We start from the raw sequence: 15,990 nt of genomic DNA, 5'->3' as shown, positions 1-15,990 counted from the left end.
TATTTGTCGTATAAATAAAAATCAGTTTGCTTCGATTTTGCATTGTTTCTTATTATTCTTGAAGGGTATTTTGTTGTGTGTATTGGAACTCAGTGGCGCTGACGTATTACGCTGGTCTGGATATGAATTCCATGCACCACTTACACTGGTATTAATTAAACACAAGCCGAAGATTTGCAGAAACCCAACCAGAAATTGTTTTAACAACTCAACAGGTCTGGCAGCATCGGCCGGCAGAAGTCAGAGTTACCGATTTAGGTCTAGTGACCCTTGTTCAGCGCTCTTCCGATCCGAAACGTTATCGCTGACATTCCTCCACAGATGGTGCAGTACCTTCTCAGGTTTTCCAGAAATTTCTGTTGTTTTGTTGCATTTTCACGCAGTTAACTTTCGATCCGTTCCCTTTGGGTTATTGCTATCCTTTCGGCCTTTGGCGGGGGCAATATTTTTCTCATTCTGCTCATTTGTGATTTGCACATTCTCCGCGTAAAACGGAGCCTGTTATTCTTCAATAAAACAAAGAACAGCGGTAGCTGGAGATCTGAAACAGAAACAGAAAATCCTGCAGAAACTTAGCAGGACTGGCAGTCTCTGTGGGAAGAAAGCAGATTAAAAGTATCGAGTATGGGACTGGGGTGACGGGGGCCGTGGAGGGGGAGGTGTAGGTGGTGCGGAGACGTGGTGACCCTACAGATGGAGACTGATCCAAGGCAGAGACATATGACAGGGGTCGGTGAAAAAAGATAAGGTAATGGGTAACAGGCCAGGACAGAAGAAAAGTTGAATAAAAGATTTAAAAGAACGTAGAGTGAGAAAATGGACGGGCTTTACTGAATGCACACATTTTATGTGATCGTGGCTTACAAGTAAGTGAGAATGGGTGACTGATAAAATCAAGCCATTTCATAACAGGACCCGCTGGGGGTTGGACGCCAATCACGGAAAGATGGAATCAGGTTCTAAAATTCTTGAACTCAATGTCGAGTCCTGGAGTCTCCAGGGTCTTCAAGCAGATATTGCAAGCGTGCGCTGAGGATCACTTGAGGACTGCAGCAGGCGTGTGACAGAGATGTTTGGTTGGGAACACATTATTGTGTTGAAGTGGCAATCTCATTCTCACAGCTTCTCAATCTCATACATTCCGATTATGCTACTTTCTACAAAGCAGCCTCAGAAATGTCCACTTGCATCCTTAATTGAACATTCTCATCACCAAGAGCAAAAGGACCTTGAGACATGCTCTGTCCACCTCCACATTTTGGCCTTCACCCTCTGCTCACTATCCAAGGCTCGAGACAAATCTTCCAGATGAAGCAGTGATTCATATGTACTTCATTCAATCTAGTCTACAGTATTTGCTGTTCACAGTGTGGCCTTCTCCACTTTGTGGAATCAAACCAAAGACTGGGCGATCAATCTACAGAGCACCTCTGCTCTGTCTATACTAATAACTCTGCCACGTCAATGCAACATGTTACCACACCAACACACAGTGGCAGGCCTGCTGCTGTGTACCAGAGTGCTTGAGTTCAAGTTTGAAGAAAAACATCTCATATTTTAGGTTGTGGGATTCCCTACAGCCTCTGGGCCTCACATTGGGTTCAATAACTTTCGAGCCTGTTCAGATCTTTCCATGTTCAGTATAAAATGCACATCGGGCCCAGTTTTGACATGTGTTGCTTTTTATCACAGTCATTCATTCTCACTACCTTCTGGCTTATTATCACACTATGTATGCTGAAACGAGTACCTACTTTCCCACTCTTAGTTCTTAGTATCACTTATTCAGTTTTTCTTCTGTCCTGGTCTGCTATCCCTTATCTTAGCAAAACATTCCTTCCATATCTCTTTTTCTCTGGGCTCTGTTTTCACCTAGCTGCCCAGCAATCCCCTCTCCACCCTTTGCCCCCTTCTCACGTATTGGCTCCAGCATAGAAAGCTGTTTTTCGTATTTACTAATAGTTTGATGAATAATCAACAGACTCAAAACTTTAAGCCTACTTTTCTCACACAGATGTTGTCAGGCTGATGAATTTCTCCACCAATTTCTGCTTTTGTTCCAATATTGCACAGTTATATTCCCCAGAAAGGGAATTCGTGAGGGCAGAGTGGTGGACGTGATCTATATGGACTTCAGTAAGGTGTTTGACAAGATTCCTCATGGCAGATTGATTAGCAAGGTTGGATTTCAGGGAACAGAGGGAGAACAAGGTATTTGAGTAAAATACTGGTTCGAAGGTAGAAGACAGAAGGTGGTGGTGGAGGGTCGATTTTCATGCTGGAGACCTGTGACCAGTGCCACAACATTCGATGCTGGTTCAATTGCTTTTCAATATTTATATGAATAATTTGGACATGATTATAGGAGGCATGGTTAGTAAGTTTGCAGATGACATCAAAATTTGAAGTGTGGTGGACAGCGAAGAAGGTTACCTCAGATTACTATGGGATATTTATCAGACAGGCCAATGGGCCAAGTAGTGGCAGATAGAGTTCAATTTAGATGAACTCGGGGTGATGCATTTTTGAAAGGCAAATCAGGGCAGGACATATACAATTAATGGTAAGGTCCAGGAGAGTGTTGCTGAACAAAGAGGTCTTGGAATGCAGGTTCATAGTTCCTGGAAAGTGAAGTTGCCGGTAGATAGGATAGTGAAGAAAGCATTTGGTATATTTGCCTTTATTGGTTAGCGCATTGCATATGCAAATTGCGATGTCCTGTTCGCTGCTGCGAAAGATATTGGTTAGGCCACTTTTTAAACATTGTGTCCAATTCAGATTTCCCTGCTACAGGAATGATGTTGTGAAACTCGAAATGGTTCAGAAAAGATTTACAATATGTTGCCAGGGTTAGAGGGTTTGACCAATAGGGAGGGGCTGAATACACTGGAGCTATTTTCCCTAGGACATTGGAGGCTGAGGTGTGACCTTATCGAGGTTTGTAAAACCATGAGGGGCATGGATAAAGTAAATAGACAAGGTCTTTTCCCCCAGGTGAGGGAGTCCAAAACTAGAGTGTACTGATTTCAGGCGACAGGGGATAGATTTAAAAGGGACCAAAGTGGCAACATTCCCAAGCAGATGGTGGTGTGTGCGTGGAATGAGCTGCCAGAAGAAGTGGTGGAGATTGGTACAATTGCAATATTTAAAAGGCGCCCAGACGGGTTAATGAACAGGTAAGGTTTTGAGGGATTTGGGCCAAATGCTGGCAAATGGGACTAGGCTTACTTTGGATATTTGGTCTGCATAGAAGTGTTGGATCGAAGGGTCCATTTCTGCCCTGAATATCTCCATGGCTCTATAACTTTAGTGGATGCCATTAAAAACCTACGAGCATTGCATTTTTGTTTTGCTTTCAAAAACAAAGCACGATAAGTTAATCAAGGTAACAATTTTGAGAAATTATTAGTCTGGTTACGTTGATCATTAAGATGTTGAGGAGTTTATTACTCGAGATTTTTGTTCCAGTTTTGTCCACACTTGTTGACTGCCACGAGTTCACACCATATGCTTTCTGAACAACCCTGTCCACTTGGGTGGCCGTTTGAAGGGATCTATGTATCTGCACACCAAGATCCCTCTGTTCCTCTACACTGCCAAGAATCCTATCCTTAATCCTGTACTCAGCTTTCAAATTTGACCTTCCAAAATGCATCACCTGGCATTTATCCAGGTTGAACTCCATCTGCCACCTCTCAGCCCATCTCTGCATCCTGTCAATGTCCCGCTGCAGCCTACAACAGGCCTCTATACTGTCAACGACACCTCCAACCTTTGTGTCGTCTGCAAATTTGCTGACCCATCCTTCAATCCCCTCATCGAAGTCATTAATAAAAATTACAAACAGTAGAGTCCCAAGGACAGAGCCCTGTGGAACACCACTCACCACTGACTTCCAGGCAGAATATTTTCCTTCTACTACCACTCACTGTCTTCTGTTGGCCAGCCAATTCTGCATCCAGGCAGCTAAGTTCCCCTGTATCCCATTCCTCCTGACCTTCTGAATGAGCCTACCATGGGGAACCTTATCAAATGCCTTACTGAAGTCCATATACACCACATCCACAGTTCGACCCTCATCAACTTTTCTAGTCACATCCCCAAAAAACTCGATAAGGTTTGTGAGGCATGACCAACCCCTCACAAAGCCGTGTTGACTGTATTTGATCAAGCCATGCTCTTCCAGATGGTCATAAATCCTATCCCTCAGAATGCTTTCTAACACCTTGCAGACGACAGACGTGAGACTTACTGGTCTGTAATTGCCGGGGATTTCCCTATTTCCTTTCTTGAAGAGAGGAATTACATTCGCCTCTCTCCAGTCCTCAGGTACAACTCCAGTGGAGAGCGAGGATGCAAAGATCCTCGCAAGTGGCGAAGCAATTGCATTTCGCGCTTCCCAAAGCAGCCGAGGACAAATCTGGTCCGGGCCTGGCGACTTGTCAATCTTAATGTTTGACAAAATTTTCAGCACATCAGCTTCCTCTATCTCTATCCATTCCAGCATGCACACCTGCTCTTCAAAGGTTTCACTCACTACAAAGTTCGTTTCTTTCGTAAAGACAGAAGCAAAAAACTCATTTAGGGCTTCCCCTACCACCTCAGACTCCACACACAAGTTTCCTATGCTATCCCTGATCGACCCTAAACTTTCTTTGACCATTCTCTTATTCCTCACATAAGTGTAAAATGCCTTTGTGTTTTCCCTAAATATGTTCGAGTATACGAGATAGATGTTTAATTATTCAGTGAATGAAGGGTTTAGTGAAAAAGCGAAGGAGATTAGAATTGAGGATTATCAGATCAGAGATGATCAGATTCGCTGGGATGACTGTCTTACATTTTTTTCGTGATGATCATTTGCAGGATTAAGCATTCTTACATTCTTGTTGCCTGAAAAGAAAATGTGGTTTTAAACATCACTGATATTTATTTCACATTTATTTCATGATCATTTCTCTCTGCAGAAATAGCGATCCATTAATTATGATTACCTGAATCAATGAAGGTGTCCCGCAAACAATTTAATTGCGCAGTGTCTCAGAGACTTAATCCACTTCATCTGATTTCACGTGATTCATTGCTGTGAGGCACTGTGGGATGTCCTTAGGTCGCGACAGATGCTATATAATCCCACGTTCTTTCTTATTCCATTTAACCGAGTGGTAAATTCCTTGCAAGAAAGCGATGACTTTATATCTGATATTCCTATTGCTAGCTGCTGTGCCTACGCGGCAATCGTTTGGAATGGTCTGCAAGCCTCGAGCAAAAGATGACTTGCCAAACTTGTCTGAAGATGGTGATATTATCTTAGGCGGGATATTTTCAGCACATTTAGACGTGATTCATGATGTTCCTTCGTTTGCCGTTATTCCATCAGACATGTACTGCGAAAGGTAGGTTAAACAAACATAGAATCCCTACAGCGCGGAAAGAGTTTTTTTCGACCTCTCTGAAGAGCATCCCACCCAGATCCAGACCCTCACCTCCACTCAGTAACACCGCATTTACCATGACTAACGCACCCAAAGTGCAAATCCCTAGTCAGTATGGGCAATGTAACATGGCCGAACAATCAAACCTGCACATTTTTGGGCAGAGAAGTAAACAATAAAGAAATACTGATTTCACGCAACCACGGGTCCCGCGTCGGTTTCTGAATAAATTGCAGTATTTGAATAGTTTTGTCTTTGTTCTGAACATAGTTATGTTCTCATACTTGAATGGGATAACAACATCTGCAAGAAAATGACCATTGTTAGCTATCTACATGACTCTGCCCTGTCGAATTTCACTTTAATTTTACACACGAGGAAACGACATAAACTATTGTCAAGACAAGCCATATATGACTCGAAAAGTTGATTCAATTTCTCTGTATACAGATGCTGCCAGAGCTGCTGAGTTACTCTGGCATTCTGTGTATCTGTTCAAGGAAACAATAGTTAATTGTAACGGCATAAAACTTTTGATTAACTTTCCTTTTGTCACTGCACTGTGTAATAATAATATGTCAGAATCTTCTAAAGGAATCGGAACACCACATGCAATGTATCGCAAGTTCACTGAAAGGAACGATGTAGGTATTAATTTCAAATACTGTGTTTGTCAGTGGCAGTCTTATTGTCACCCGTTAAAAAATATTCCGCGTTTCCCACCAAGTGAAATCTGAGCAATACTCAGCAAACGTGTTATGATTTGGACAGAATCCAAAGCACAATTGCTAAAGCTGGGGATGAGAGAAACCTTGTGCGGCGGGGCTGGGGGAGGTGGAGCGGGGGTTGGAGATTTTGAATATCGAAAAGATTGCAACAAATTGCGGGAGGATTAACAAATTTGCAAAACGGGCAAATAACTGCAATAAAATTGAAGAGAAATTGTATGAAATTGTACATTTATCTACGAAGAACAGAGACCACTGATTACTTTACACGTGCGTGCCTGTGTAGAGGTCAGAAAGCCGATCTTGAATTACAATCAGGCCAGCCAAAAACTGCAATGACAAGTTAGGTTTTCTCTTCATAAATGCTGCCAGACCGGCAGAGCTTTTCCAGGAACTTTGTTTTTGCTCCTAATTTACAGCATCCGCAGTTCTTCCGGTTTTTATGCTGCATTGTCACTTGTTTGGATTGTGATTACGAAAGCAACAGAAAGAATAAGTTTCATATGAAGAGGTTTAAAAATGAATCGCAGGAAGATGATAAACCTGCATTGAACATTGGTTAGATTGCACTCAGTATGATACCTGCAGTGCTGCTCATGAGGCTGGAAATCGTAAGAGTCTTACAGCACGGGAATAGACCTTTCCGGTCCACCTAATTCATGCGGAACGAAGTGATGGTTTATATGTCAGAAAAGGGATTGACCGGGTGGTTTATTTTTTTCGTGGAAAAGTAAGTTGAGGGTGACCTCAAAGAGGTCTTTAATGCCATGAAACACTTTGAAAGAACGGATAGAGACAGAATGTTTCATTTTATGTGGAAAAACATCACTAAAGGCCAACAAGCCATCAACATTACCTATATAGATATGCGCTTTCTGTTCAGGAGCAAAGCAGTGGCATACTCCGTTGGAAGTATTTAAAACTACACCTTCACCTTATCATCTTAGTTCGGCCTTGGAACTTCCTCTTAGAGCGCTCAGTAATATTCGAAGGAACTTTCAAGGGCAAGTATTGGGACGCAGAGTTCATGGAGCTGTGTTTTCTTTGAGGTCATTGGAAAAAAACCAAGTTGGTAAAGATCACAGCGTGTTCTCGTCCTCTTTTGGTAGTATTTATATCTGTTATATTTTGTGTATTTTTTTAAAAAGTGTGTTAAACATTTTTATGTTTCCTAAGATACTGATAGTTGTTTGCGAACTGTTTCCATGAGTTCTTACGGTTTTCCAGATATATTGTATGCCTCTAGGTATCTGCGAGAATTCATTCACTCAACAATTTAATTGCTGCTTCTCAGACTTGTCAATCAGTGGAAAGGGATGTGGCAAGGAGGGAAAGTCGGTTGGCGAGTGGATTGGGGATTGACAGATAAAGGGATGCTGGAAGTTGTTCACGCTGGGGACGTGGGTGTTAGTGAAGCCCGGGATTTAAACAGATTCCAGTGCGTCGGATGTAAACCGCGCTTAATGCGTACAGAATGCCGAGGTAACGAGAGGTGTTCGTCTGCAGCGGCTTTGCCAATCGCCAGCCCTGGGAACCGGTAGGAGTTTGGGGTGCCGGAATGATTTGACACTTCCGCTAGCGTACATTCGTTTCAATAGTTGGGAACAGGTCATGAAACAAGATTTATAGATGGGCATGTAGGAGATAATCCGCCCAACTTTGTCAACTGATATGATCTCTCGGGATTGTGATGATGGTTTCCCCAGAAGGACTTTCTGGAAAACCGCAAGTTCCAACCTCAATCAGTTGCACGGAATTTACGTTTCTATTGAAATTTTCATTTGAGGTGAGCGTCCCAGCGGGGTTGAGTGATCTCGGTGATCTAAATCCGTGTAATTGGATCGTTAATTAAATATGCATGTTCACATCTACTTCGCAGCTTTGATATCTCAAGCTTTCGCTTGATGCAGACCATGATTTTTGCTATTGAAGAAATAAACCTGAGTAAAACTCTACTTCCGAATATCACTCTGGGATATGAGATCTACGATGACTGTTCGATCTCTGCAATAGCGTCGAAAGTAGCGCTGGCTTTGGTGAATGGAGAGCAAGAACTAATTGAGTATCCTGAATGTAAAGGTTCCTCCAATGTCGCAGCCATTATTGGCTGCGATATATCCACGTCCTCCATAGCAGCCGCAAGGACAGTTGGAACGTTCGGAATTCCAATGGTAACGTGTGAAATATTTGACTGCATAGTTACATCAGCGTTAGCATCTTAGCGTCCCGACAATGCAGATAGATGCCATTTGAGCCATGGTGTGGGCACCGACACTCCGAACAGCATTCCATCCTGTCGCAGCATTTACAATTCCTACCACCAAGCCTGAACATATCTGGACAAGATGGGCCAATGTAGCATGACCAGCCCACCTAAGCTGTACATCTTTGCACTGTAGGAGGACAGCAGAACAACCGAAGTAAACCCACGCAGACACGGGGAGGACGTGTGAACTTCACACAGTCACCAACGGTGTCATCAGCACCGATGCCCTACCGCCATGAGTGCTAACTCTGAGCACCGTGCCGCACCCTATTTTTCAGCATGGTTGCTGCCTATGTTTCTTGCAGATTTTATTGAAACCCAGTTTTGTTGTCTGTCATGGTAGCATTTTAAAAGAAATCTCCACAACCTTGTCTTTTGGATTACTTATCCGATGATAGATCCACTGTGCCACTATCTCCCACATACAGTCCGTATGTTCTAAATACAAAGATACGACGTACGGTGACATTGCCATTATTAACAAAAGGGTTATCTCAGACTCAGACAATCTTTGACGTTCCAGTAGAACATTCAAGTGGGTCTTTCAGGGGGATAGATCTCATGCAACCACATATGTTGACCGTATTCAAACTTCAGCTTGCCGTTTGTGCTATTTTAAACTTTATAAATGTTTTATTTTGTTCCATTATTTCTAATTATCATCGTTTATATTTAATTACTGATATTCATAAATACAATTCGGTCATACTGGTGGCCTTGAAGCGAGACATCCTGAAAATGATTCCAAAAACAATGAATGCATATTTTGATATATTTACACTTTTCTCTGCAGGTCAGTTACTTCTCAACTTGCTCTTGTCTGAGCGATAAGAAAGAATATCCGACTTTCTTTAGAACAATACCAAGCGACAAATATCAGTCGAAACGCCTTGCTGAACTCGTGAAAACATTTGGCTGGAATTGGATTGGGACAGTTAGAAGCAACACAGATTATGGGAATTTTGGGATGAGAACATTTATCGAAGAGGCCCAAAAATTTGGGGTTTGCATTGCGTATTCTGAATCGTTTCACAGAACTGATCCCGCCAAGAAAATAAGCAAAGTAGTGCAGGTGATGAGAGAAGCGACGACAAAGGTTGTGATTGGATTCCTGCAAAGCGGAGATATGCGAGTTTTAATTAAGGAGATATTGCGCCAAAATGTAACGGGTATACAATGGATTGGAAGCGAAGGGTGGCTTACAGAAGATATATTGTCACCTGAAGAAAGAGCAAGGGTTCTAATTGGGGCCATCGGTCTAACAACCCGTAGGACAGAAATAGACGGCCTCAGAAATTATCTTCTTAAAATTCATCCTTCTAGTTTTCCTGACAGCATTTTTGTGAAGAAGTTTTGGGAAACTGTATTCTCGTGCTCTTTAACTACGGACGACTCGACAAAGACTGGAAGTTCTGCAGTCCAAATGCGGCCATGTACAGGAAATGAACGTTTAAATGGGTTAGAAAATGCGTACCTTCCAGCAATAATGGACGGAAGTTCCTACCATGTGTACAAAGGGGTCTATGCTGTCGCTCATGCACTTCATGATATGCTGTCCTGTGAAGAAGGCAATGGCCCCTTTGTGAATAATACTTGTGCTCATATTTTCAGCTTTGAGCCCTGGCAGGTAGGAAAATATTTCGTTTTGTTTCAGTTTCTTTCAGTTAGATCCCATTGACGCCAACAAGCTTCGAAGTCGTTTTGCCACATTTTTCAAGTGACTTTATTCATAAGCAATCCTATTTATTAGAATTCAATATTTCCCGAGAAAATGAGAGAAAAGTTGTCCAAACGGACAAGTGTGTATCAAAATAAAAAAAATGAATATAAGAAGTATTCGAAATTTACTCACAGGGAAAAGTGGATACTACACCTAAATGTATTATTGCGAGCACCTCCAAGGCCTCAAGACATTCAGCAGCTTCGTACACTAGGAGAGTGTTTACGAAGTTTAGTCATTGTTGTGATGTAGAAGACAGAAAATCTATATTCTGGCCAAGGGCGTGCTGATAATAACAATGTGCTAAATATTCAAAGTATCAATGTTAATTATTGTTGTCGGATAGGCATTGGCGAGCTTTATCTTCTCACAATATTACCGGGCTATAGTTCCAATGGAACATATTTAAAACGTCACTCCGAAAATTCAGCCCTCCGTTCGAGCTATTCTACCTGTCAGTCAGATCTCTGTCGTGGGGCTGGACTCCACATATTTTCAATCAGACTCATTCGGGCTAAAATTGAGAGTTGAATGTCGGGCAGATGATCAGAGACTTAGAAAAATGGAAAATGATGATCTCGAAACGTTATTTGTTCCTCTCCGGATGTTAAATTATAGTATCATTCGCTTCCAAATTATCGATGTTCATTTGCTTAAGTGAGTTTTGATGTAACTGTTAAAATCACGGTTTACATGCCTTGCATTGTTCTAATTTAGCTGCTGCACTACCTACACTCTGTAAATTTCAGTGCTCACACTGGGGAAATCGTGTATTTCGACGAAAATGGTGATCCAGTCCCAACGTATGACTTGGTAAATTTACAAATGAATTTGGATGGTTCACTTGAATTTGTAAACATTGGATATTACGAAGGTTCAGCACCGGAGGGACAAGAACTTGTCCTGAACATCGGAAATATCGCGTGGAGCTCTACTGGAAAGCAGGTATTTTCCTTTTGATGGACACGAGTAACCATGGTTAAAAAAGTGACATTTAGCTTTTGTGAACACTTCAACCCTTGGCATCACTGGCAAGGTCGTAATTTATTTTCATTCCTTAGGGTCCTGTTTGTACACATCTCCAACTAGTTTTTGAGGGTATGTCCCATTTTCATTGTCCCCTGTAACCCTTAAAGCTGAAGACTTTGTACGTGCTTTTTATTGCAAGTATTTCTGTACTGTTCAACAGGTGGGGATGCCGTTTTCATTTGTCATTTCAAAATGCTATATTTATTGCGAAGTAGCCGAAACAAGAGTTTACGTTAGTTTTTGAATTCTTGCTGTTTTTAATTCTTGAAATTACTACAGTCTTATATGCATTATTTACGCGTACCTGGAAAGTTCTAGAGCCCAGAAGGTGGATCTCTAGATTCAACTTCTTGGCTCTGTTTTCTTCTTGGAGATGATGCCAGACGGGCTGAGTTTCTCCAGTAAATTCAAATTTTGTTTGTTGAAGACGATAGTCAAGTTTGTTTTCTTTCAGTGCGGTCAACCGGTAGAGGAAGTTGAGATTGTGAAAGGTCTTGATAGAATAGACGTAAGGAACGAACTTACTCTTCACTCATAAATGTTACGAATTTACCCAGAGTGTACTTACACACAACCTCAAAAATACCCTTGACTGGAATGATATGGATGGATTCAACGGAAGGATACGGAACCTCCCAGAACACAAAAAATGACGTTTTGCTCCTTCTGATGAATATGGAGTGCTGGATTAAGTACTGTTGGAGTATTATATGAGGGAAGGAGCAGTGCGGTGGCTGGGCTGGTGTTCCGTGTCATTTATAGAACATAGATAATTGAACTGTGCAGCATAGCAATGAACCCTTCGGCCTACAATGTTGTGCTGAACGTAACTACAAATGGCATTAATCCCTACTGCCAGCCCTTGGCCAGTACTATTCCCTATATTCATATGGGTATTTAAAAGTTCTTTAAATGCTTTTATTTGCCTCAACCATCATCCCAGTGGTGCGGTCCAGGCTCCTACCACTCTCTGTCTTGCTCCTCATGTCTCCTTTGTACTCTTCCCCTTAAATATATGCTCCCTAGTATCAGGTATTTCAATTCTGTTGAAAAGCTTCTGACCATCAACCCTACCGATGCATCTCATAATCTGATTGACTTCTAGCAAGCTTCCCTCTGCCTTTGCCAGTCCGGAGAGAACAACCCGAGCTTTTTTTTAGCCTCTCCTTACAGCTCTTGCCCTCTAATCCAGGCCACATGCTGGTAATCCTCCTCTGCATCCTCTTTAAAGCTTCCACATCCTTCCTGCAATGTGGTGATCAGAATTGAATGCAATACTCTAGGAGTGAACTAACCAAAGTCTTATAAAGCTGCAACATGACACCCTGACTCTTGCACTCAAATCCCTGACCAAAAAAAAAGGCAAGCATGCCATAAATCTTCTCTATCACCCTATCTGTTTGTTTGGTCACTTTCGGGGAGCTACAGATTTGAATCCCAAGAATCTTCTGCATATCAATGCTGTTCAGTGCCCTGTCATTAACTATACCCTTTCTGTGACAATCCACCTCCCAAAGTGCAATACCTCACACTTACCCATTAACTCCATCTGCCATTTCCCCACCCCTATCTGCAACTGATCCTGCTGTAACCTTTGACAGCGTTCTCACTATCGAAAACTCCATCAATCTTTGTCTCATCTGCAAACTTACTAACCTACCCATCGACGTTTTTATTTAAGTAATGTATATATGTCACAAAGAGCAGAGGTCCTAGAACAGACCCTTATGGAACATCACGAGTCAGGGACCTCCAGCTTGAAGGATACCCTACCACTACTACACTCCATCTTCTGCCGGCAAGCCAATTATGAATCCATATGGCCAAGCCATCATGGAACCTATGCAGCTTAATCTTCTGGATGAGCCTATCATGAAGGGCCTGTTGAATGCTTCATTTAGACTGTATTTTATTACTTGAATCTACTTACCTTCTGCGGAGAGATTGTGCCAGCGCGGAAGACAGTGAGAGAGCGCGGGAGAAGAAGAGACAGCGAGCCCAACCCGGAGAGATCGAGCCTAGCGCGGGTGAGATCGAACCGAGCGCGGCGGTTATAGAGATCTCAGTACATCTGCGCTGGTGAGAGAAGGCAGGTCGATGTCTGTAGGCATCCGCAGAAGAGGCGAGAGCCGGCAACCCGATATCTACCGGCATCTGCGGTGGAGCTGAGCGCGGGGAGATTAAGTCCGACCCGGACGAGATCGAGTCCAGCACTGAAGAGATCGAACTGGAGAGCGAGCAGAGCATGGATTAGCACGGAAGAAGGAGCGGAATTTTGAACTTTTAACTTTTCTCTTTATTTTTTGACTTTTAAACGAAAAGAATTTTAATGTTGAACTTCTACCTATACTTCCTTGTTTTTCTACTTTGTACCTCAGATTTTGTACCGAGGTACTTTTGAACCCAAGATGATGCCTGGAATGCCGACATTGTACACTTCTCGCTATACTCCTGTACTTAAGTATAAATGACAATATAGTCTAGTTTTAGTTCTAAAACTCGAAATTAAGTGGTGTGAATGAGCGAGTTTGACCACACTGTTGAAAATACGAAATAAAAACCGAAAGGACTGCGGATGCTTTAACTCAGAGACAGAAGAATGGAAATTGTTGGAAAACCTTAGCCGGTGTGGCAGCAGCAGTGGAGAAAAATCAGCGACCCTTCCTCGGAAATCTAACCACGTTAAGCCTGCGACTTTTCTGACTATCAAGCGTGAGTGAGATGACACTTCGCAGCATGGGAACTGAAATGGTCAAATCTGACGGACAGGACATACTTAACTAATATTTCAAAAAAATGTCGAGCCTGTGCCGGACAGTTTGGACCCTCTCATATCCACTGAGTTCAGCCATTCTCGATTTCGTGTGACACGGATAGCTAAGTTGACGAAGTCTGAAATCTGTGATAGTCGACGACGAGAGTCTCAGGAGTCGGTGGTGGTGTTAGTTTACTAGTTAGGTCTATTGATTTAAAGAGGTTTGAAAACACGAGTGCGATACTTGATGCGTTTTACTGTCAGCGAAATCAGTTGGGTTCATGGATCTTTCTCCTCTTTTCACCTGATGCTTGATCACCACCAGACACGACTGGATGTGGGAAAAGAAATTAGGAATACACAATTTTCAGTGGCAGAAGGTTAGTCTTTAATACGATAAGGCTCACTTGCAAAATACATTACCCATAGAATTATCACTATCCATTATCCACTGCTTGAGAGGATGGAAGCAAGGCATTGAACAGTCAACATTCAAAAGACTGCTGGTTTATTGTTTGAAGGGAAAAAAAAACTTATAGATTACGGAGGAAGATTCGGCTACTGGGACTAATAATACGTCTCTCTCAATGCCAAAATAATAACATCTCCATGTGAGTTCCGCTATGGATCCAATGTATAAATAACACAATAATCCTTAATTTCGCTTTAGATTCCACGTGCTCTTTGCTCGGAGCCTTGTCCACCCGGAACAAGAAAGGTCAGCAGGAAAGGTCAGCCAATATGCTGTTTCGACTGCGCAGAGTGCGCAGATGGTGAGATAAGCAACACGACGGGTACGTACAAACATCCGGCCATAGACTCTGTTATCTCGTTGACAACAACATTTTGTATATCAAAAAGATTATTTATTTCTTTCAGATTCCACCAATTGCGCGAGGTGTCCTTTGGAATACTGGTCGAATGAGCAAAAAGATCGTTGTCTTCCCAAAAAGATTGAATTTCTTTCCTTCCAGGAGGTTCTTGGCTATGTATTGGTGGCACTTGCTATAATGGGAATGTGCCTTGCACTGGGTACAGTTGTTGTATTTTTCCGGTTTCGGGAAACTCCTATTGTTCGAGCGAACAATTCGGAGTTGAGCTTTCTCCTTCTCTTTGCGCTAACGCTTTGCTTCCTGTGCTCACTTACCTTCATTGGGGAACCGACCGTATGGTCCTGCATATTGCGGCGGACTGCGTTTGGAATTGTATTTGTTCTGTGTATTTCCTGTATTTTGGGGAAAACCGTCCTTGTTGTGATCGCTTTTAAAGCAACTCTTCCCAACAACAATTTGATGAATTGGTTTAGCCCGATGCAGCAACGATTAGGAGTGCTCGGCCTCACATTTCTTCAAGTTTTAATTTGCACGATCTGGCTCATTGTATCACCCCCATATCCAGTGAAAAACATGACCTATTATAAAGATATTATAATTTTGGAATGTGACGTGGGCTCGTTGAAAGCCTTTTATTTTGTGTCCAGCTATATTGGTCTTTTATCCACAGTGTGCTTCCTGCTAGCTTTTCTTGCCCGGAAACTTCCTGCTAATTTCAACGACGCGAAGTATATAACTTTCAGTATGCTGATCTTCTGTGCTGTTTGGATCACTTTTATTCCGGCTTATGTCAGCTCCCCTGGAAAGTACACGGTGGCTGTAGAGGTGTTTGCTATTTGGGCATCAAGCTTTGGTTTGCTTGTCTGCATTTTTGCTCCGAAGTGTTATATTATCTTACTGAAACCGGAGAATAATACGAAGAAAAACATGATGGGCAAAGGGTCTTCACTGTAATCGTAAGCTTCCTCTATTTCTGCCCGTAAAATATTCAGCCTGGAAATTATTGTTCTAATAATTATTTTGCCGATTAAACAACCTGCATTTCCTTTCGATGTGTTTGTGTTTTTGCTCTAATAAACAATAAAGCAATTCAGTACGATTTTTGTGTAAAGCTTATTACTCGTGAAGACAATTTGGTCACGTAAATTTAAAATTATTGGTGACTCCGCTTCGTGTGGTGTGTATACGAATTCTGTGCTTATTGATTTGTCATTGTATCCGTTA

The 15,990-nt window shown here is 42.2% G+C and overlaps 1 protein-coding gene across 1 annotated transcript; it reads left to right on the top strand.

Moving 5' to 3' along the window:
• Positions 1-8,052: 8,052 nt before the first annotated feature.
• Positions 8,053-15,720, top strand: LOC125457776 (extracellular calcium-sensing receptor-like). The gene is made up of 5 exons (XM_048542370.2): positions 8,053-8,334; positions 9,223-10,056; positions 10,867-11,094; positions 14,604-14,727; positions 14,813-15,720. The coding sequence occupies exons 1-5, from the start codon at positions 8,068-8,070 to the stop codon at positions 15,718-15,720; spliced, it is 2,361 nt and encodes a 786-aa protein (XP_048398327.2). The 5' UTR covers positions 8,053-8,067.
• Positions 15,721-15,990: the final 270 nt, after the last annotated feature.

Source organism: Stegostoma tigrinum, chromosome 14, assembly GCF_030684315.1.
Source record: "Stegostoma tigrinum isolate sSteTig4 chromosome 14, sSteTig4.hap1, whole genome shotgun sequence".
Taxonomy (NCBI): domain Eukaryota; kingdom Metazoa; phylum Chordata; class Chondrichthyes; order Orectolobiformes; family Stegostomatidae; genus Stegostoma; species Stegostoma tigrinum.
The sequence above is the reverse complement of the archived record's forward strand: the minus strand, read 5'-3'. Positions and strand labels throughout refer to the sequence as shown.